At 51.0% G+C, this 20,445-nt stretch overlaps 1 protein-coding gene across 2 annotated transcripts in view; it reads right to left on the bottom strand.

Annotated features, from left to right (window-relative positions):
- The window catches only part of SPATA13 (spermatogenesis associated 13), a 52,454-nt gene that overhangs the window by 14,488 nt on the left and 17,521 nt on the right, over positions 1–20,445 (bottom strand). Inside the window, exons 1-3 of one of the 2 annotated variants that reach the window (XM_077745441.1) lie at positions 14,003–14,243; positions 1,612–1,748; positions 76–255 (exon numbers count right to left, since the gene is read on the bottom strand). In XM_077745441.1, the coding sequence (XP_077601567.1) occupies positions 76–255; positions 1,612–1,748; positions 14,003–14,057 (372 nt within the window). In that variant the 5' untranslated portion in view covers positions 14,058–14,243. Of the gene's footprint in view, positions 1–75; positions 256–1,611; positions 1,749–14,002; positions 14,244–20,445 lie in introns of those variants that run through there. The other variant, XM_077745440.1, reaches the window with a different exon arrangement.

Below are 20,445 nucleotides of genomic sequence, written 5' to 3'. Positions count from 1 at the left end.
CAGCTGGGAGCAGTGGACACAATTCTAATCCCTCCCCCAACCAGCTGGGAGCGGTGGACAGCGCCACACACTTACTCTGACAAAGCTTGCAGGGAACCAGGCTTCCTTGTCTTCGTTGCGGCCCCACCACCAGTCCTTGTTGGAGGCTTCCAGAACCTGGATGACGTCTCCAGCCTTGAAGCCCAGTTCCTGGTCATCCATGGTCACGTGGTCCCAGAGGGCTTCGGCCCAGACCACACTGCCATCGCTGATCAGCTGCAATGGGGACACACGGGTGAGTGAGGGCCACGCTGCGAGGCGGCACGGACCGCTTCCACTTCCCACCCGTACATACTGTTGGCTTACGGTCAACACTCAGTGTCTGACTGGCACATAAAACGAGTTTCCTCATTAGGGAAAATCGGGTGGGTGTCTCTCATATGCTGTTAAAGGAAACCCCGTACATATCTGCTTTTTGACAGAAAGAATTAAAATGACTCACGAATCTGTACATAAGTTATCTAGCAAATAGGGGCATCTGGAATTTTGCCCCCAAATGGTTTCTTCTGAGCAAAGCAACTCGGTAACACAGACCCAGCCTCTGACGGTTAGGTTTCTACTTTATTGTAAGAGACTCACAGGTGCATCTAGAGATTTCTCTCCATCCTTCATTCATAGCCTGAATAAACCTCTAATCTAACTTTACGGTCTACTGCAACGAAAGGGAACACGTATCTGATCTCCAGATATTTAACAGCAAATTTAAAAAAGGAAGAGACAGACACAGCTCCTCTGACAGTGAGCCTACAGGGGCACGTGACTGTGGGTCCTCTCAGGGACCATGGGACATTGTCATACTCTACAGCCACAACTCGTATAGCTAGTGGAGATGCTAACTCATTGAGAAGTGGCATTCGATGTGCTCTGTTCAAGACCTCCCAAAGCCAGAGGTGTCTTCTAGAAAAGAATTCCATAGAAGGGGCTAAAGATGCCCAGTGGTGGGAAGAACACCGAATTCGTAGTGACAAATACGTGGTTAATCTCAGGTCTGCCACTTGCTAGCAGGCAATGCGGCCTTTTAGTCTCCGGGTGTTTATTAAAATATGGGTGGGGCGCCTGGGTGGCTTAGTCGGTTAAGCGTCCGACTTTCACTTAGGTCATGATCTCGCGGTTCGTGGGTTTGAGCCCCGCGTTGGGCTCTGTGCTGACTGCCAGCTCAGAGTCTGGAGCCTGTTTCAGTCTGTGACTCCCTCTCTCTCTGACCCTCCCCTGCTCACGCTGTCTCTCTCTCTCTCCTAGAAATAAATAAAACATTTAAAAATAAATAAATAAATAAAATATGGGTAATAATTACAACACTGACCTCTTGGATCGGTTGTGGGGCCTTTCTGAGATAAAAGCTCTATCCAAACACGAATGACTCCGGCTCTTACTAGTTAGGGCAGTGCGTGTGCTTTGCTTATCTAGAAAACTTAGTCACGTACGTTGTCTTTGAAAATGCCAGAACATCAGAGCTCTAGGTCTGGGAATATGTTTAGTAAGAAATAATCGAGACGGCAAAAGTCTGAAGTGACCCTGTACTCTGAGAATCGGGTGTCCGAGATCCGCCCCTGGTGTGTGGGATCCCGGTACCTCGTTGATGGCCAGCTGCTCCCCGCCGGGCTGCAGGTGTCTGGGGTTGGCCTGGCAGATGTCTTCATAGCTGTAGTCCTCCTCACTGCCGTTGTCATCCACTAAGGCACAGGACTCAGGACCACCATCTGAAGAGACTGAAACAGAAATGGCACGGCTAGTGGTCTCAAAACACAGCGAGGACAAAATAAATGACCTTTGAGAACATTACCCCCAAGGGGAGGTAAGCGTTTGTGTCTTCCTCAGAATAAGAAATCATGAGAAAATGCGTACTGAGCTATTAATCCCGAAGCAGTAGTTGTGCTAAGAGCTGGGCTGGGGTTGACGGGACGTGGGTATGAGACGGCTTGGAGGGCACCGCCAGCGCTCACACGCACCAATACTTTGTGGATGAGGACAGCGAGTGAACCGTGTGTCATGTGGCTGGCAACCATTGCTCCAAAGGAGACATAAAAAACGCCACTGCGGATAAAGTGTTCTGCCTCCATCTTTCACCTGCAAGGAGGTGGCGCTACTAAAATCAAAACGTGGTATTGCTAGTGTCCTCGGTGGGAACCTGTAGTCCTTCTCTCCAAGCATCTATAGCGTGAAAGGGTTAGAACTCATGAGATCAGAGTTAGGAACCAGATACAGCCCCTTTGCCAAAAAAGAGAGAAAGACCTTCTAAGGACGGGTATGTCATTGGGACCGCCCCCCTTGGCTTTCAGAATTTTCGTTTCCTGGGGGGTAGCGTACTCTCACCGAGGCTAATGAACCTGTCATCCAGCAGAGGAATCGTAAAAAGAGAATGTCCCTTGTGAAGGGAACGGGGAAAGGCTTCACGGAAAAGGAGCCGCCTCTCCTAGGTGCCTCTTGATCGCGAACAAACTGTGGCTCGATCTGAAGCGCATGGTCTGTCAGTCCATCTAACAGAAGAGGAGACTGGAAAAGCAAGGGAGGGGAGCTTCAAGTGCTGCGGCGGGCAGCGGGCGGCTCTTCCCGGGCTCTGAGGAAGGAAGCGGCAGGTGTCGAAGGGAGGCCCCGATACCGCAGAAAGAGAACAGGCTTTGGAGCCCTAGAGTCCAGTCTGAATTCTAGCCCCGCCCCTCTCGAGGCACGGGCCCCAGCGCCTTCCTCTCCCTGAGCATCACCTCCTTCAGCTGTAGCAAGTGTTTCCTTTCTTTTTGGAGGATGAGGTGAGATGGCGTGTGTCAAGTTCCCCGCACCCGTGATTCATGGTTGGGACTCGCTAGAAGAGGGTTCTGTGGAGATGGCAGGGCGCGAGGTGGCAGCCGGGCTGGGGGACAAGGACTCTGTCACAGGAGCGCGAGGGAGGGGGCAGGGCCGATGCCCCAGGCCCAGGTAACCTGCCCGAGGGGCCGCAACAGGCGGGCAGTGGGGGGACCTGAAGTTCAAGGATGTGTAGTTTGAGCTGATGACAGACAGAGGATCACATCAACAATGATCTGGAAAATCCCAAGTTACTGGCAGAATTAACAAGAAAGCAGAGTCACAGGAGCTGGTGTGGCGGGAAGGCGGAGGGGTCGCTGGAGGCTGCTGTATGGGAGAGCGGGACATGCCAGCACGCGGCCTCAAGGGTGCCCAGATGCAGGAGTGCCCCTGGACCCGACCACATGCCCAGAAGCCTGCGGACCCCGGCGGGCAGGCTGATTCGCTGCGGAAGATAGGGGGCGACCAGCTCACGGCGATGCAGGTGACCCAGGTCACAGGGCAGGTGCGTGGCAATGGCCCGCCCCTGGTGAGCAGGTGCACACGCGCGCACTCACCCCGCGGGAGGGCCCCCTGCCCCCAGGGCTTCCCTCTGGGGTGCAGTGCTGGCGGTGCTGGGGGGAGGGGGGCACCTGGAGGAGGGCCGCCTTGCCCCAGGAGGCTGTACCAGCGCGCCCAGGAGCCTGGGTGCCACCTGCCCCCCAGGCTGTGGGCAGAGGGCTCACAGGCAGGGAAGGCCACCCTGTCCAGGTCACCCTTTCCTGGGGTGTGTATTTGTGGGGCGGGGGGAGGGAGAACGTCTTAAGGAAGCAGATAGAAACTTCTCGTACCTGCACGAATCTTTCTTATTAGACGCCCGATGGCATGACACCCGGGCTCCAAGCCGTCTCCACCCGGGACCCCCGGAGCGGCCGCCAGACCGCCGTGCCCCACTGCTACCTCCGCCAGCGGCTGAAGCGTCTTCCCCCGGGAGGGAAGGGGGGAGGGAACGTGCAAGCCCTTGGCCTTCAAGCGGGCCCAACGCAGCTGACTCTGCAGGCTTCGGCAAACACAGACCTGGGACAGCCCGGCCCCGGTGCTATCTCTCCTGATCACGTTTCAGCCTGGCTGTGGAGCCCCAAGGAGTCCACGCAGTCACATAAAGGTTCCTGGGCCTCCTGTCCACAGCCAAGCCCGGGAAGTGACACTGTTCCCCTCAAAGCCCCACTGAAGGCTGTTTCCCAGGGAGAATTCTTCCCATCTGATCTGGCCACTGCTGTGAGAATCAGTACGGGGGGAAGAAACCCAGCAAAAGCCAGTGGTGATACTGTACAAACGCACAATTACAGGAGTCTAGCGAGCAAGGGATTCCATTGAAAACACGCTCAACCTCCACGGCGGGAGGCGGAAGGAGGTGTCTGGACGGAGGTGAGGCCCCTCGTCCACCCAATGCTCTCTGAGCTGCTGTCACAAACACTTAGATGAGAAACCTGTCGGCAGTGGCTGCTGCAACAGCACGCGTCAGTGTCTACGAATCACTATGGAAACAAGACGGCACCAGGGCTAGGGTCAGGGTCCGCTCACATCGACCTCCAGTGGGTACGTGGGGTCCGCCAGGGGGCTGCGCAGGAGGGAAAGCCTGAGGGACGCGGAGCAAAAACACCTGGGCAAATGTCGAGCTCAATGGCCTTTGAGCCGCTCGCTCAGCCTCTTCCAACCTCAGTTTGCTCATCTGCACGGTGGGCGGAAGTTTATACAGCTTATCTACTCAGAGGCATCCTCTCTCGCCTGCCTCACACGTCCCCTGTCCAGCTCCTCGCCAACCCCGGCTCTCACCTCGGAACACGCCCAGAACCGCCTCAGTGCTCGCTGCTGTCCCGCCCCTCCGGCCGGGTCACTCCAGCAGCCCCTGGCCACCGGCTGGGATTCTCACCACCGAAGCTGGAACCACGCGGTCACGCCACTGCTCCAGGCCGTCGGGGGAGAAGGCCCAGCTCCCTGAGACGGCCACCTGCCCCGGAGCCAGGCTCTCCCGCCTCAGGGTCTGCTGTGCCCTGTGCCCGGCACCCTCTCACAGGGACCTGGCCGAGTCCTTCCCTGATGGGTGCCTTCAGACCCCCCCCTTCACCCCCATCGTCTTTCCTGAGTCACTTTCCCCCACAGTGTGTCGCACCACCTCACAAGTGGTCTGTGTCCCTGACTAAAGTGCAGGCCACACAAAGGCAGGATCATGTCTGCTTTGTTCCTGACAGGATGGCTGGTCCCTGGACCGCTCCCTGCACACATGGGTACTCACTAAGTGTTCGCTGGATGGATGGACGGACGGATGGAAATACAACCAACATACCGTCTAAGAGCAAGGCTGTGGCTCAGACAGACTTGGCTTCAAAGAACAGTACTGCATAAAAACGGTCTGGTGTCTTTTTTAATAGTTTGAATCCTTGCTAAAGTTTCTTTCTCATTTTTTTTCACCCACCCAAACGGTCAGAAACAGACAGTACTGCCCACCTCACAGGGCCGTTTGTAAATCGTCAACAGGTCACGGTTATTGTTACCTTCCCATGAGCCTCAGTGGACTGGTGACGTCCGAAAGCCCTCTGTGGACTGAAAAGCACTGCGGAAGTGCAAGGTCGTTCTCCTCAGCCTACGATGCGCCAGGCACGGTGCTGTCGCTTTGCGAGACTCGGCTCGTAGAGTCCTCATGGCATCACTGTTAACGTCCCCAGCTTCCAGAGGAGCGAACTCAGGTCCCCGGGCGACACGGCGTGTGCAGGGGGACCAGCTAACGTCATCAGCTCCTACTCACTGGCGTCACCGCCCCGGCCGGGACTACTCTGTTACTAGTGACGAGGCAAAGATACTGGACAGAGAGTAAAAACGGCTTCCTACCCCAATGTGAGCACTTCTCCGTTATTCTGGAGCACAGCAAGGCTCGCCCTGTTCCTCTTGACTACCTTTCCTTCCTACTCCTGACCCTGGGTCTGCAGTGATCTCATCTTCTGTTTTACCTCTTCCTTCCCTGACCCGGAAGTCCCTTCCTTCTAAGTAGATGACACCATGTGCTTCTGTCCTGTAACTTATGCACATTTTATGGGGTTGGGTTTTTCAGGGTCTGCCGTCTGCATGGGAGGGATTTTGGTCCCACAGTTTGATACTGTACCTGTGCACATGAATCTTTACATGTGTGTTTCCCTTTGGAGACCATAACTTCCTTTAGCGAAGGGACAGAGTCTATTTTTATATCTCTGGCAGAGGAAAGGCACTCAGAAAATTATTTTTTAACTGAACTGTAAATTGCCGACGAGTAAACCAAGGTCCCAAGGACTTTAACTACTTAACTGGGCCGCATGGAGTCAGGTCTCAGGCAGGATATACACATGCTGGGCTTCCTGCTTCCACCAGGCTCCCCCACCAGGCAGCCTGTGTATCACGTCCAAGGTAAACTTTTTTTTTGTTGTATCTTTTCTTTCTTTTCTCTCTTTCTCTCTTTCTTTCTCTCTCTCTCTCTATTTTTTTTTAATGTTTTATTTATTTTTTGAGAGACCGAGCACAAGCAGGGGAGGAGCAGACAGACAGCAAGATACAGAATCCGAAGCAGGCTCCAGGCTCTGAGCTGTCAGCACAGAGCCTGACATGGGGCTTGAATCCACGAACCGTGAGACCGTGACCTGAGCGGAAGTTGGACACTTAACCGCCTGAGCCACCCAGGCGCCCCTCTTTCTTTCAAGTATAGCTGACACACGTTACTCAAATTTGAGGTGTGCGACAGTCACTGGACAACACTGTGCTATGCTCACACGTGTGGCTCCCATACAGTGCTATCACAGTACCACTGGCTACAGTCCTTCGGCAGTGCTTTATATTCCCATGACTCATCCCAGGGAAGCTTCTAGAAGCACTGGTTTCATCATGTTCACTAGAAACTACACAGTAGTTGACAACTGCACCCTGACAAAACTTTCCTGTAATCTGACCCCACCCTGCGGAAGCCACCTCATCTCTTACAGGGTCGCCAAAGCCCCCCGCCACCTCGCCGGGGAGGCCAGCGCATAGACACGGGTCTGCACCGCCGCCCAAGTGCATTGCGGGCTTCTTCACGCTGCATGAGCACTTCCTCACCAAGTGAATGCAGTCACATCTAACTTAGTGCTTTCGAAACCTTGAACTATACATGAAGGTTAGTCATAATGGTTGTTTATTTAGGGGAACTTTGCATGATGTGGAGCTGATATAAATTCTCAACATGTACCTCAACACAATTAGGAAAGATAACTATATTCTAGTAATAAGAATACATTCAGGGGCACCTGGGTGGCTCAGTCGGTTAAGCGTCCAACTTCGGCTCAGGTCATGATCTCACTATTTGTGGGTTCAAGCCCTGTGTCAGGCTCTGTGCTGACAGCTCGGAGCCTGAAGCCTGATTCAGATTCTGTATCTCACTCTCTCTCTGCCCCTCCCCTGCTCATGCTCTCTCTCTCTCAAAAATAAACATTAAAAAAAGTTTTTTTTTAAAAAGAGTACATTCACTGCCTTTCCTTTCTCCCTTTCTCTTGTGGTAAAGAAACCGTGTAACATTAAATTTAACCATCTTAACCGTTTTTTAAGGGTATAGTTCAATACTGTTAAGTGCATTCATTGTTGTAAACAGATCTCCAGAACTTTTTCATCTTGCAAAACTGAAACGTTACACCCACTAATAACTAATTCTCCCTCCTTCCTCCCCCACTACCTTGGCAGTCACCTTTCTACTTTCTGTTTCTATGATTCTGACTACTTTAGATACTTCAGTGTAAGTGGATTCATACAGTATAGGTCCTTTTCTACCTGGCTTAATTTCATTTAGCATAACGTCTGCAGGGTTCATCCATGTAGCTGAATGTCTTGGAATTTCCTTCCTTTTAAAGGGGGATAATATTCCACTGTACAATACACCATGTGTTCTACATCCCAGCGCTTGGCTACTGTGAGTAATGCTGCAATGAACGTGGGTGTACAAATATCTCCTTGAGATGCTGCTCTGAATTCTTTTGGATATACACCCAGGAGCGGGATTGCCGGATTATGTGGTAATTCTATTTTAACCTTTTCTGGAACCTCCATACTGCTTTCCATAATGTACCTTCTCAACAAGAGTGAGAGTGCATAGGGGTTCTCGTTTCTCCACATCCTTGCCACCGGTATTTCTTCTATTGCATGTATACGTGTGGAAAAGCCCTTTCTGAAAACAATCTTGTAAACACACAGCAAAGACTGTTGAGAACGAAAATCACTTAAAATTTTTTTAAATGTTTTATTTATTTCTTAGAGAGAGAGACAGAGAGACCGAGAGAAAGACAGTGTGAGCAGGGGAGGGCCAGAGAGAGAGGGAGACACAGAATCTGAAACAGGCTGCAGGCTCTGAGCTGGCTGTCAGCACAGAGCCGGACACGGCCTTGAACCCACAAACCTGAGCCGAAGTCGGGCGCTTAACTGACTGAGCCACCCAGGCGCCCTGAAAATCACTTTTAAAACCCCCAAGCCCATGGGGTGCTTGAGTGGCTCAGTTGGTTAAGTGTCTGGCTCTAGGTTTCCGCTCAGGTCACGATCTTACAGTTTGTGGGTTCGAGCCCTGCGTTGGGCTCTGTGCTGACAATGAGGAGAGACTGCTTGGGATTCTCTCTTTCTCTTCTCTCGCACTCTCTTCCCTGACTCTGTTCAGGTTCTCTCTCCTCCTCAAAATAAACATTTAAAACCCCAAAGCCCTAGATAAAATAATAGGAGGGCAGAGACTGTTTCTGTAACACTTCTCACGTGAGAATAACCTCCTCTATCACCTAAAAGCTCTCACACTGAGTGTGGCACATACGTCTGGGTACGGCCAATTCGGAAACAACAACACACCTGCTCCCACAGAGTAAATATTCTAAATCTGCATAAAATGAATTTTTAATGCTCTTGTTGAATCGTCAGTCAGTCAGCGTCCTTCCGGAAAGGCTGGTGTTATCTGGGGTCACCCAGGCACTGCGCATGGGTCCCCTCCTTCCTGTGCTTCCCCCTCCTATGTCAGATCTTTGGATTTAGCTCCAAATTCTCTCCCCTCCAAACGCCTGCTTACTACTTCCGGAAGGAAGCGGTCACACTCACACACACACGTAGTTGCCTGAGGAAAACTCCAGGGCCACATCTGCAGTCTGGCCAGATGCAGCTCTAGGAGCCACCAGGAGAGCCACGTAGTCACAGGGCACAGGCTATTTTTAGCGCAGCAGGACCCTCGCAAATACACTTAGAGATGATATAATTAGCCATGACCTAAGATGTTTTGAGAAAAGGCCAGCGATGGACAGCTTCCACATTCCTCAGGGAAACATTCCTCTGGGAAGCAGCACACATTCTTCCCTCCGATCCCAGACTTTAGGCTGCTGAAGGGTGGGAACTGGCCACCGACTCCCAAGGTGAATTTTTTATGACAGGAAACATCGAACATCACCAGCCTTGGAAAACTATCCTGTACCATGTGCCGAGGCGGAGGGCTTCCGAGGGGAGCCTGAGTGACGCACCCGGAAAACAGGCCCGTGTCCTGGTGGGAGGCTTTGTCAGGACCCCCCAACACGTCTGCTTCCTGCTGGGCCTATTTTCCAGGTCGAGGGGCTTGTGAACAGCGTGGCAGAGCCACAGTCGCACGGCTCGGGGTGTCCGAAGGCCGTGGTTCCGTCCCACAAGGCCAGCGGGAGAGACCCTGGGCTGGGGGTGGGGGTGGGGTCCTCGCTCTGAGGGAGACGGCAGCCCCTCGAAGGGCAGCAGGCGGGGACGCGTAGAAGGGTTTTGCTAAATGAAAGGTAAGAACGAGTGTGGCGGGCTTCCTGCTGAGGCACGTGACATGGGGGTCATTTGCGAGGTGGCTGTTGTCATGCCGTCCCGAAGCCAACGCGGGGTGCTCCCCACCTGCGTCCCTCTTCGCTCCCATGCGCTCTCCAGCCCCCCCGAGGNGGTGCCCCTCCTGGGTCCCTCTTCCCGCCTGTGCGGCCCCCCCCCCCCCGGGAGAGTGTCCCCTCACCAAACCTGACTGCGGGAACTTCCTGCGCTCGGAACCCTCTGGGACAAATGAACATTCTAGCGAACCTCCCTCCCGCCGGGCGCTCAGCCTCCTCAGGTTTGAGATAAGCCGGTGTCACTTCCCATCTTAGCAACGGAAACGGCAGACATAGGCCCGGCCGTGGCTCGGGCTCAGGACCGGCCATGCTCACAGTCACGGCTGTTGGGGCCAAAGCCCGACCCCCCAGGGCGGCTGTGGAGCCACGGAGAGGCACGCGGAGGGAACGAACCAGGGGCCCGGGGGCCGGCCTTCCGCGCCAAAACGTGGCATACCACTTGCAGGGCCATGCGTCCCCAGTGCGCCCCACAGCCCCACGTGGGTGGCTCGCCGTCACACGGGACGTGCAGAAGCAAGACTCCGTCCTACGCCCAACCACGGAGGCAAGATCCCAAGGAGAGTGGCGATGTGTGCGAGAACCCACGACCGCAAAGCACGCTGAGGGATTCTGTACGGGGCTAAACGGGACAAGCCGCGTGCATGGGTCTGCTCTGGGAAGTACGGTTCTGTGGCCTGTCCACGCAGCAAGCCACAGTTTGGAAGGCAACGGGCTCACATCTCATTGGCTGTGAAAACCTCTGCTCTAGCGACTTTGTGCCACTCAATGTGCCCTGTATTAACGAACAGGACAGAATCCCTTTGCCCGAGCTGACCTCTCCGCCCGGAGCGACGTTCCCACCCAAAGCGCCCACTGGATTCTGACTCCTCCTCTGAAGCAGCTTGGCGCCCGCTTCGTGGGTGATGGGTTCCAGGGCGTTTTTCCCATTGTCCCCTGACCCCCCACTGTAACCGTCTGTGTCTGTAAGAGGTAGCACACTAGCTTACACCATCGCATTCTGGGTTCAGGCTGTTCAGCTGCGATATTCTAGGGTGCTGTGCATGCGTCTCTCCCTTTAGGGATGCCCCACCCCCCATCCCAGGGAAATAACTTTCTAAAGGAAAAGAAACGTGCTTACTGGTCATTGCCACTTGCCTGGATGAAAGCCTTGAAGTATCTTTCGAATCTAGGATCTGGGATGTTGTCACAAAAGTCACCGTTGTGCCTCATCTAGACCTGCAACCCATTTCCCATAAATAGTATTTCTGAGCCTCTTGAACATATCCACAGTAAGCTCAGAGAGGGTCCCAGAAACGGACGTGCTGGCCTTCACTGACAGCCCCTCCTAATGTCTACGGGTCTTTTGAAAATAATTCTCCCGCATACAGCTTTCTGCCTGCATTCACCTCGGGACGGTTGCTGACTTCTGCTCCCCAGGACGTGGTGGGAGTGAGTTACATCACAGCAAGCTTCATTTACACCACAGCCTACAGGGGATTTAGTTGCCACCCGTGGTTGCATGAATTCTGTTGTAAACGACCTACGAATCATCTTCCCCCTTCCCAATTTAAAGTCAAAACCTGCCCTAGAGTTGGGTCATGTGTACACTATGTCATTATGAAAGAAGTCTGCTGGGGCGCCTTGGTGGCTCAGTCAGTTGAGCGACTGACTTCAGCTCAGGTCATGATCTCACAGTTCGGTTTGTGGGTTTGAGCCCCGCGTCGGGCTCTGTGCTGACAGCTCAGAGCCTTGAGCCTGTTTCAGATTCTGTGTCTCCCTCTCTCTCTGACCCTCCCCTGCTCACGCTCTCTCTCACTCTCTCAGAAATAAATAAAATATTTAAAAAAAGAAAGAAAGAAGGAAGTCTGCATGTGTTCCTCCGTAAAGTGGGCACACAGAGCCCTCAGAGCACAGCGTCCCCAGCGTCTCCCCTCCTCTCTCTCCCGAGAACACGGTGGCTGGAGAGTTGACAGCCTCCTCCTGTGCCAGAAGCTCGCCCTCTGTCCTGCCTCCAGTTCAGACGAGGGCCTCAGGCTGCGCGTTTCTCACCGCCTTGTGCCTCACTGTCCTAGGATGCCGCTGCTCCTCCTGGGGTTTCTGGTTCTGACCAGGGCTCCCCTGTCCCTCAGGCTGCCACCTGTGGGCCTGTCCTGGGCCCCTGTCCCTCACTTGGCTACCCTCTCCCTGCCAGCCCTCTGGGCTAGGTCTCACCACGCGGCCCGGCTTCGGCGGCTGCTCCCTGGCTGGCCGCACAAACCCTGAGCAGGAACCTGCCTGCTTTCGCCACAGCCTTGCAATGAACGGTTGGTGTGTACCAGGCACTGTACTAAGCACTTAATATAAATCATCTCGGTCAAGCCCCGTAAGCATCTTGGAAGCATTACTGTTGGTTTATAGAGCGGGAAACTGTGGCTCAAGGAGGTTAAGTAACTGCTCCCAAACGGCGGGGCTGAAATTCAAACCCAGGTCTGTCTAGTTCCAAAGCAGTGTTGTTATGCACCTGCCACAGTCCTGGCCTCACTCAGCTCACGCAGATGGGACCACAGCCTGGCGGCCCGTGCTCCCCAGCGCCCGCCTTCTCCCTGCCTGTCCCTGGCAGGAGCTTCCTCCGGAGAGGAGAGCCATCAGGCTGTCCCTCGGGGGCCCCCAGACCTTCCCCTGGCCCCTGCCCAATCAGGGTGCCCAAATAAAATAGAACCCACGATTTAGCAAACTTAGTACTTTATCTTACGCCGGCACATCTTTCCAAGTTGACTAAATACTGTGTTTGCCATCATTCCCGTCATATGTACACATATATTTGTGCTTGGCAGAGTATACAAAGAAGTCTTTGGAACACTGAGCCAGTAAGCGTTCAGAGCAGGAAAAGAGATTTCTACAGCACTGGCCCTCCCGGCTAGAGAGAGGTCCTTCTTTTCTTTGCAGCCAGGCTCGTCGAAGGAACAGAGCCACCTGTGGAGGCAGAGCGGGAGCAAGGGAGCCCAGGGAGCCCCATGCAACGCCGGGAGGGAGGAAGGTACGAAGCCTTGCACCGAAGAGTCTGCCATGCGGCCTCTCTTTGGCTACACTGAGAGGCCTCCACCCGAAGCCAGAGGCTGGGTCAGGCCTTCCCTCGGCCTTTGCATGCGTGTGGGAAGAAGGGCTGGGAACCCTGCCCGGGGAGCGGAGGAATGCTGGGAGGAGCAGCAGCGGACAGCGGGGGCTCCCCTCACTGACTGCCCGGCCGCCTCTGCTCTCCCACGCGCTGGCTCGGCTGGAATAAACACACAGATCCAGGAAGAGCGGGGCGGCCAGCACCCCTCTGTTCTCTACTGCAGCCTCCTCTGGGCCATGTCAGGTACAGGACCGTGGTACCCAGCTGCTCAAGCTGACGAGCACGGCCGGTTGGTAGGCGGGTCTGGGCTCTGAACACTGTGATCAGGGAGCAGCTTTGGAGTACATGGTTGGTCTTGTTTGTTTGGTTTTTTTTTTCAGTCTGCCAGACACAGAAGCCATAGCCACGTCCCTGTCTGCTCTTGGCCAACACAGAAAACCCATCACAACGAGGGTGAAGCACAAACTCCAAATGGTCTTGCCCCAGAGATGCCCGAGGCTGAACTCTGAGCTGTCAGCTACAATTCTCATCCATTCCAGTCTTGAGCTCCTGGCACTGATTTGAGGCAAAAACAGAGACAAGACTTTCAAAAAGCATCCTATTGTAACGTGTTGTGGCGGCTGGCTGAAATTCCTGCTGAGGTAGTTTTTTTCCTGACTCCTTTGAAAGACTATAGTCTGTAACTTTCTAGTGTGAGAGCACTGCCGCTCCTTCACAGTTAAGTAGGAACTGCTTTAGTTGACAACATTCACAAAAGCACCAAAAAGTGAGAGAGGGAACAGTGCCATCACAGGACATGGGGAAATATTGCTTCTGAGGACAGTAAACAGTCTCAGAAACCGATCCGTAGCCTTACATGCCCCAAGTTAGCAAGGAGCACTTTTACAGAGAGCCCAACAATAAACTCCTGTGTCAAAGAATTTCATGTCATCGGAGCAAAAAAACCAGGACAGTAAGAACCAGGTCCAGAACTCAGGCAGGACGCCTGCTTCTTGTCTATTTCACACTAAGCGCTATACCGTAAGCAAAGCTACTTTCTTCAATTTACTGTAGCCACAATCACAAGTGCCCTGAGGACGCTGCACTAGAGCGAATGAGCTTTCACACACACACTCACACGGACAAGCATCGGCAGCAGGGAGAGGGCACCGGAACCTGGACGGAGACAGAGTGGAATCGGCGACCCGGGCACCACATAACAATCCGTTCTGTGCACACGTACCCATGTGAAGGCTCTCCAGGCTCCAGAATCTTGCTATTTCCCCTCTGGCTACCATCCTCGTCTTTGAAAAGCGGCCACATTCAGAGCAGGACCGGGGTGTGACTGTGCACTGCAGAGGATCACACAGGCTCTGCGCTGCGGAAACCGCAGAAATCGCTTATTCACTGCTTTGACGCTGTGCCTGCCCAGAGGCTCACTGCTGCTGCTGCTGCTCGGGAAGGTTAGTGGCACCAGACGGCCCGGAGACGTCGGGGAGGAAATTCTAAACTCAAGCAGAGTCTCCACATTCCAACCCCTCCCCCCACCCCACACCCCCGGAGCATATCAGGTGTGGTCAAGGGCCAGCAATGAAGGTGGGAGAAACGCGTTTGCTGCCTTTCATTACAATCCCAAAGCCTGGGTTAAACTTTCAGAGAGCTTTTAAAAAGGTATCTATTTCACAGGGGGAAAGGTAGGGAGGTTGCTAAGTTCAAAAATGCAGTCAGGGTTTTATAACAAAAATCTGAGTTATTTGGGTGCAGTATGTTAACTGTAAATTGAGGAAATCACATTAAAGGAAGGAGTTGGCTCAAAAAATATATGTGTAAATATGTGTACACCCTACTATGTGAAAGTAGTGAGTACATCTTTCACTAGATAAAATGTATATCCTGAATAACGAAGAGAAATTGCTTTTTTAAAGCATCTCTCTGGATGACTGACATACAGGTCATTTATTTCCCAGCACTCTGCTATTTTCCAAGTTATTTACAATGAGCAAGTCTTTCTTTCATATTGTGAAACAATGATCATTAACGAACAGTACACTTCCTTCAATTTCTTCATGACAGGAAGACATCGCTTTTTTAACTTCATGAACAATGAGATACAAGGTATGCAAAGTAGTGATCACATGGTCATTCCCCAATAAATGGTGGTTAAAAACAACAACAGTGCTCATTGGTAAATGCATGTTTTTACACTGCTGGGAGTCGCAGCACCTGAGTTTAAAATCTGTTCTAACCAAACTACCCGAGGAAAAGTTTCTAAGTTTCTAGAGAGCTCAGCTTCTGGTCTGTAGAATGGGTATGACTGGGGGCACTGTTGGGGTTACTGAGAACCGATTAGAGTCTTGAGAACATGGCTGGCACTTCACTAGGAGTTGGTACATGTCACCAGTCATGCTGCCAGAGCTCCAAAAAGCCCGGGGTCCATCAGAAGGTGCGAGTCCTCACAGAATCCCCAGCACAAACTAACCAGGCAAAACTGCGTGATCGGTGACATTACCCTGTTGGGCACGTGTCCTGCTGTAGCCTGTTATCTGAAGTATTTGTGGCTGCCTCTACCGACTTGAGGCATCCTCCCCTTAAATCCAGCTAAAGATAATTTTCTGGGGAGCTCACAGTTTCAATAATCCACAGCAAAGGTGAAATGCACGTGAACACACACACACACGCACGTACACAATCACACTCACAGCACGAGACTGGCTTCACATATTTCCTTTGCGAGTATTTTTAGAAAATGATTTACGAGTGGGGCGCTGGGGTGGCTGAGAGGGTTGAGCATCTGACTCTTGACTTCGGCTGAGGCTGTGATCTCACGGTTCATGGGTTTGAGCCCCGTGTCTGTCAGTGCGGAGCCTACAAGGGAATCTGTCTCCCCCTGGCTCTCGGCCCTTCCCCCACGCATACTCTGTCTGTCTCAAAATAAACATTTTTAAGAAGTGATTTAAGAGAGTCAAATTTTTTAAAGGATTAGTCAAGTAGCTCTTGCAAAAGGGGCCTCTCCGTTCTTTAAAAAGGAGGCACTTCATTAACTTATGGACTCAAGAGACTCTCTGCAACTGTTTTTCAGAACAGACCCCTCTCCAAGTACGTTTCCTATATGCCACATGGAATACTATTGCGTAGTATGGTTCACGAATAAAAGTCCACCTCTTGGAAATGCACAAGCATGCATTAGTAGCCACAAGGCTCCAGAAGTCCAAATAATGACATCCGCATTACCTTGTTTGACACAGAACTTCCTCATCTTATTTGGTCACAAAATTCTCTCTTTAGAGTAACACATATTACCACCCCCCAAAACAGCATGCCAGGGCCTGGCTACCCCGGGTGCGGACCCACACCACTGACATGACCCAAAGGCTGGTGAGATGTGAAGCCTCTCCAGCCCGAGACCTATCTGTGGAACCAGAATCTGCATTGGAACAAGGTCCGGGCCATTCAGATAAACGTCCAGGCTTGAGAGGTATTGTTCTGGGCAATTTAAGAAACTCTTTCCTCTAAGGCAACACCTTGAATGCTAGTGTGCTTTTTAAAAATCGATTCGGGGGCGCCCGGGTAGCTCAGTCGGTTAAGTGTCCAACTTTGGCTCAGGTCATGATCTTGCCGTTCGTGGGTTTGAGCCCCGTGTCAAGCACAGCTCAGAGCCTGAAGCCTGCTTTGGATTCTGTCTCCTTCTCTCTCTGCCTCTCCCCTGCTCATGCTCTGTCTCTCTCAGTCTCTCAAAAATAAATCGATTCAAAAACTGGTGAAGCCCCTGGAATGAAGGGGTAGATGTGGTTTTAGTCAGAACAAAGAGGCAAAATGCTGAATACAGAGATACTGAGCAGTGAAAAGTTGGAATTAATTCTGATGGGTATCCGTTCTAACAAAGTTCAAATTCCAGCAGGAGGCAAATAAAATCCAGAATGTTTTTGTTTCCTTAAATTTGGGGTTCGTTTGTCTGGTTGGTTGCTTAAAATTACAAGCCGTCAAAAAGAGAAAAGATTGCTTGGCCACATTTCCTTGGTATTGTCCTGAGGGTCTGTTTGGCCACTATCACTTTTAACTGGACACAGGATAGCACTTATATCCCAAGGGCTCTTTCCAAATCCAGAGACAGGGTCAAGCGACTACTCAGATCCTTGGGAGTTTTTGGACCTTAAATTAAGGCATTTACTAAGTAAATTTACTTTACTGTATACGCAAAACTAAATAAAGACAAAAAGAAGGGAAAAAGTAAACAAACAAAGCCTGTATTTAAATGAGGCATCACAAAGGACACTGAGTCAACAACCCTTCTAAGATATTTTTGGAAGAAGAAATACAGAGGTTTGACTTTTAGCTTAAAAACTTTTTTTAGTGGTCAAAGCCTATGTTTACAGGATCGATAAGAATACTACAACAGAGACCTTATGTATAGTTGAAAACAATCTTAAACTCCACCCCTGTCCCAACACACAATTTCATCTCTTCTCCTTGGATACGATTTCACTACATCACGTGGTCAGGACTGAGAAGTTACAAGCACTGATCACCGCCAGCCCTATAGAATTCAGCAGGGGATCAGTCCAACAAGACAGTAGAGCCATTCAAACTATAGATTAACATCAAATATTTAGAAATCAGTGAAGATGAAATAAAAGTTGAAAACACATGGAATGTTCTGATGATTTTTGTTAGAAAGATACAGAAATAAAGGTGATTTTCAGTGAAGTGGTCTTACACACACACACACACACACACACACGTGACATGGAAATGCCATAAAACTGTCTGGCTCAGTTAGTAGGGAGACCCCACACTCGCACCAGCGGTCCTCGCTCTACTTCTCAAGGACTGTTTCCCAAGGGCAAGGACAAGCAGACCCTCAGGACAAGACCAAGGAAATGCGGCCACGAGATCTTTTTCTTTTTTCGAGGGTGGTTAAGGTTCCATTCAGCTCTCAATCTCTGGCACCTTCGTATTGTAAGGACTACATGGTATGGATTTTCTCACGTAACCACCCTCTGATGTGTACAGGAAGGTGACCAGCATTGCTTTCCGCTCAAAGGTCCCCAGCTGTTGCTTCTGCTTCACCAAAGCAGCCACCGGCCTGCATGGCATAACTGTCCCGAAACGAGGGATATCCTTGCAACTTTATGTCTCCCCAGGTTCAGATACGACCCCATGACCAAGGGCTACAGGACAGGCACAAAATAGCAGGAGGCCCCAGGGAACAGAGTCGCACTCTCCTTCAGCATGACAATACTGTCAATTTTAGAAATGGGCTCACCGATGCATGCCACACCAGCCAGGAAGCAAAGAAGTGCCTACATCTGGCTGAACTGAGCCGAGGTCCAAACTCCCATTTGAGCAACGACTGCCCAGATTCAAGGGTAACGCAGCACCATTCTACGTACGAGCTCACCCGCTCTCCTCCACTGCTGGTGGGGCCCCGGGTCCTAATGCTGGAATATGGGTTCCTTTACGGGAGCTCATTTGCCCCATTGGCTATCAGCTACTCAAACCAATGCTCCTTTGTCCACTAGCCTATATAACTGAGTATCCAGAGAGATCCCTTTACTCTGAATGCATTAAAAACAAGAAGTGTGATTAATCTACAGCAGTCATGCTATTTTGCAGAGGGAAAAATGTTATTAACAGGCACCCCGTATAACCTGTAACATTTCCAGCACATCCTGAGGTATAGCTGTAGACAGCTGCAGGACGCTGAATGCTCACGTCTGGCTAAGGCAGGGCTGAGTTGGAGCTCACGGAGACCCCATTCAGCAGCCAGACTCCTCAATGCAGAAAGGGAGTACCCAGCCACCCAGAGCACACAGGACACGGAGCCGGGGTTACGAGAACAGGCTGGATGAGAACCAGCCAGGGCACGCTTGAAAATGCAGAGGGGGAAATGTGCCTCTCTCTGTGTCTTCAAAGCTACTGCTTTTTAATCTGTGGTAACGTAGACCTGAACACACAAGATGATGGAAAATGGGTTCTCGGTGGCTTAAATAAACCCTCCGGTGTGCCTCTGCTCCACGCCCCAGCCTCTCCGAGAAAGACGCGGTTTCCCGCATAAATGTTTATTAGAACATTTGGACTCATTGAGAAACAAATAAAATATTGCCCTTTCTTTTCTTTAAGTTTATTTACTTGAGAGAGGGAGAGTGAGGACCCACAATGTGAGAGTGAGCAGGGGAGGGGCAGAAAGAGAGGGAGAGAGAGAATCCCAAACAGGCTCTGTGCTCTCTCTCCCATGGACTCGATCTCACAAACCGAGATTGTGACCTCAGCCGAAATCAAGAGTCAGCCGCTAAATGGACTGAGCCATCCAAGTGCCCCTAAAAAACTGCCCTTTAAAAGACACGGAAACATCCTAATTTAAAGACCTCTGCTCCTCCTGTCTTCCGGAAGTGGCATGTGGATTTGTCATCCTTCAAGACCTGGTACACGGCTCAGGTCATTTCTGTATTTACATGTTTAACTTTGCGTCCTTAAGATAGAGCAGGTTTCAAACATTACAAGAGCAAAATAGATACTGGAGAAATTTCACTTTCTTCTTTTATTTTAATAAAAGGCAATTATTGGGGTGTCTGGGTGGCTCAGTTGGTTGAGCGTCTGACTTTGACTCAGATCATGATCTTATTGTTCATGAGTTCGGGCCCCACATCGAGCTCTGTGTTGATGGCTTGGAGCCTGGAGCCTGCTTCCGATTCTGTTTCCCTCTCTCTGCCCCTCCCCCATTCTCACTCTGTCTCTCTCAAAAATAAACATTTTTTTAAAAAATTGATTTAAAAAAAGGCAATTATTAGGGCATAGTCTTAATTAAGCGCCAACACACAGGTCTACTATGCAGATAAAAGAAATCATTTTTCGTTTTGTAATGGAAAAGCACAGCACGAAGGGAACGGGAGTAGAATGGCAGGAATCTGGGCTCCAGTCGACCTGATCTGGTCTGAATGCCAGCTACGCTACTCACAACTTAATCCTGCTCAGCTGCGGGAGGAAAAAGTCCCGGATAGTTTTAAGCCTTGGATTCCTCTGTAAGAACAGGAGCATGAACAGAGTACGGGCACCATGTGGTTGTCTGCTAGATGTTCAGATCTCTTGGCTCTCCTTCTGTGACTTGATATTCTTTCTTTTACTTTTAAAATCCAATTTCTGAAACTCACTATTTTAGACACATGATATTTTAAAAATTGTTCACTTTTTTTAATGCTAGAAAAATGTAAACAAATCCAAGTTTTAGAACGGACAATGGTTTTTTTTTTTTTTTTAACCTGTTAAGACCTTAACAACTTCAAGAGTTTGCTGGAAAAAACGTAAAGAGCTTTACTTTTCTGAGACAGAGACTAGAATACTATGTTCCTTAAAAAAAAATAATATATTGATCATAGGCAATGATAAGGCATGAAACGCCAGCTCAGATAACTGCTAAGGGAGCTAACGCCATCTCTAAAAACATGCAGGCACCGTGGTTCAGGGCATGGATGTGCGTGTTTGCGATACTTGCTCCTGTAGACGGAATAATTTCTAAATTCCTCTCACTGTGGAGTCCGCACTGTCTCCCAGCAAGGTCCGAAGTGAGTGATCACAGGGTGCTCAGTGTTAGCGAGCAGGAAGACATTTTCACTGTAATTACGTGTGCCTAAAGACTAGTGAGCTGAGCCATCTCGTTTCGCAAATAAGTACCAGCAGAGCCCAGTTTCC

The sequence above is a fragment of the Crocuta crocuta genome, unplaced genomic scaffold, assembly GCF_008692635.1.
Source record: "Crocuta crocuta isolate KB4526 unplaced genomic scaffold, BGI_CrCroc_1.0 scaffold258, whole genome shotgun sequence".
Lineage (NCBI taxonomy): Eukaryota > Metazoa > Chordata > Mammalia > Carnivora > Hyaenidae > Crocuta > Crocuta crocuta.
The sequence above is the reverse complement of the archived record's forward strand: the minus strand, read 5'-3'. Positions and strand labels throughout refer to the sequence as shown.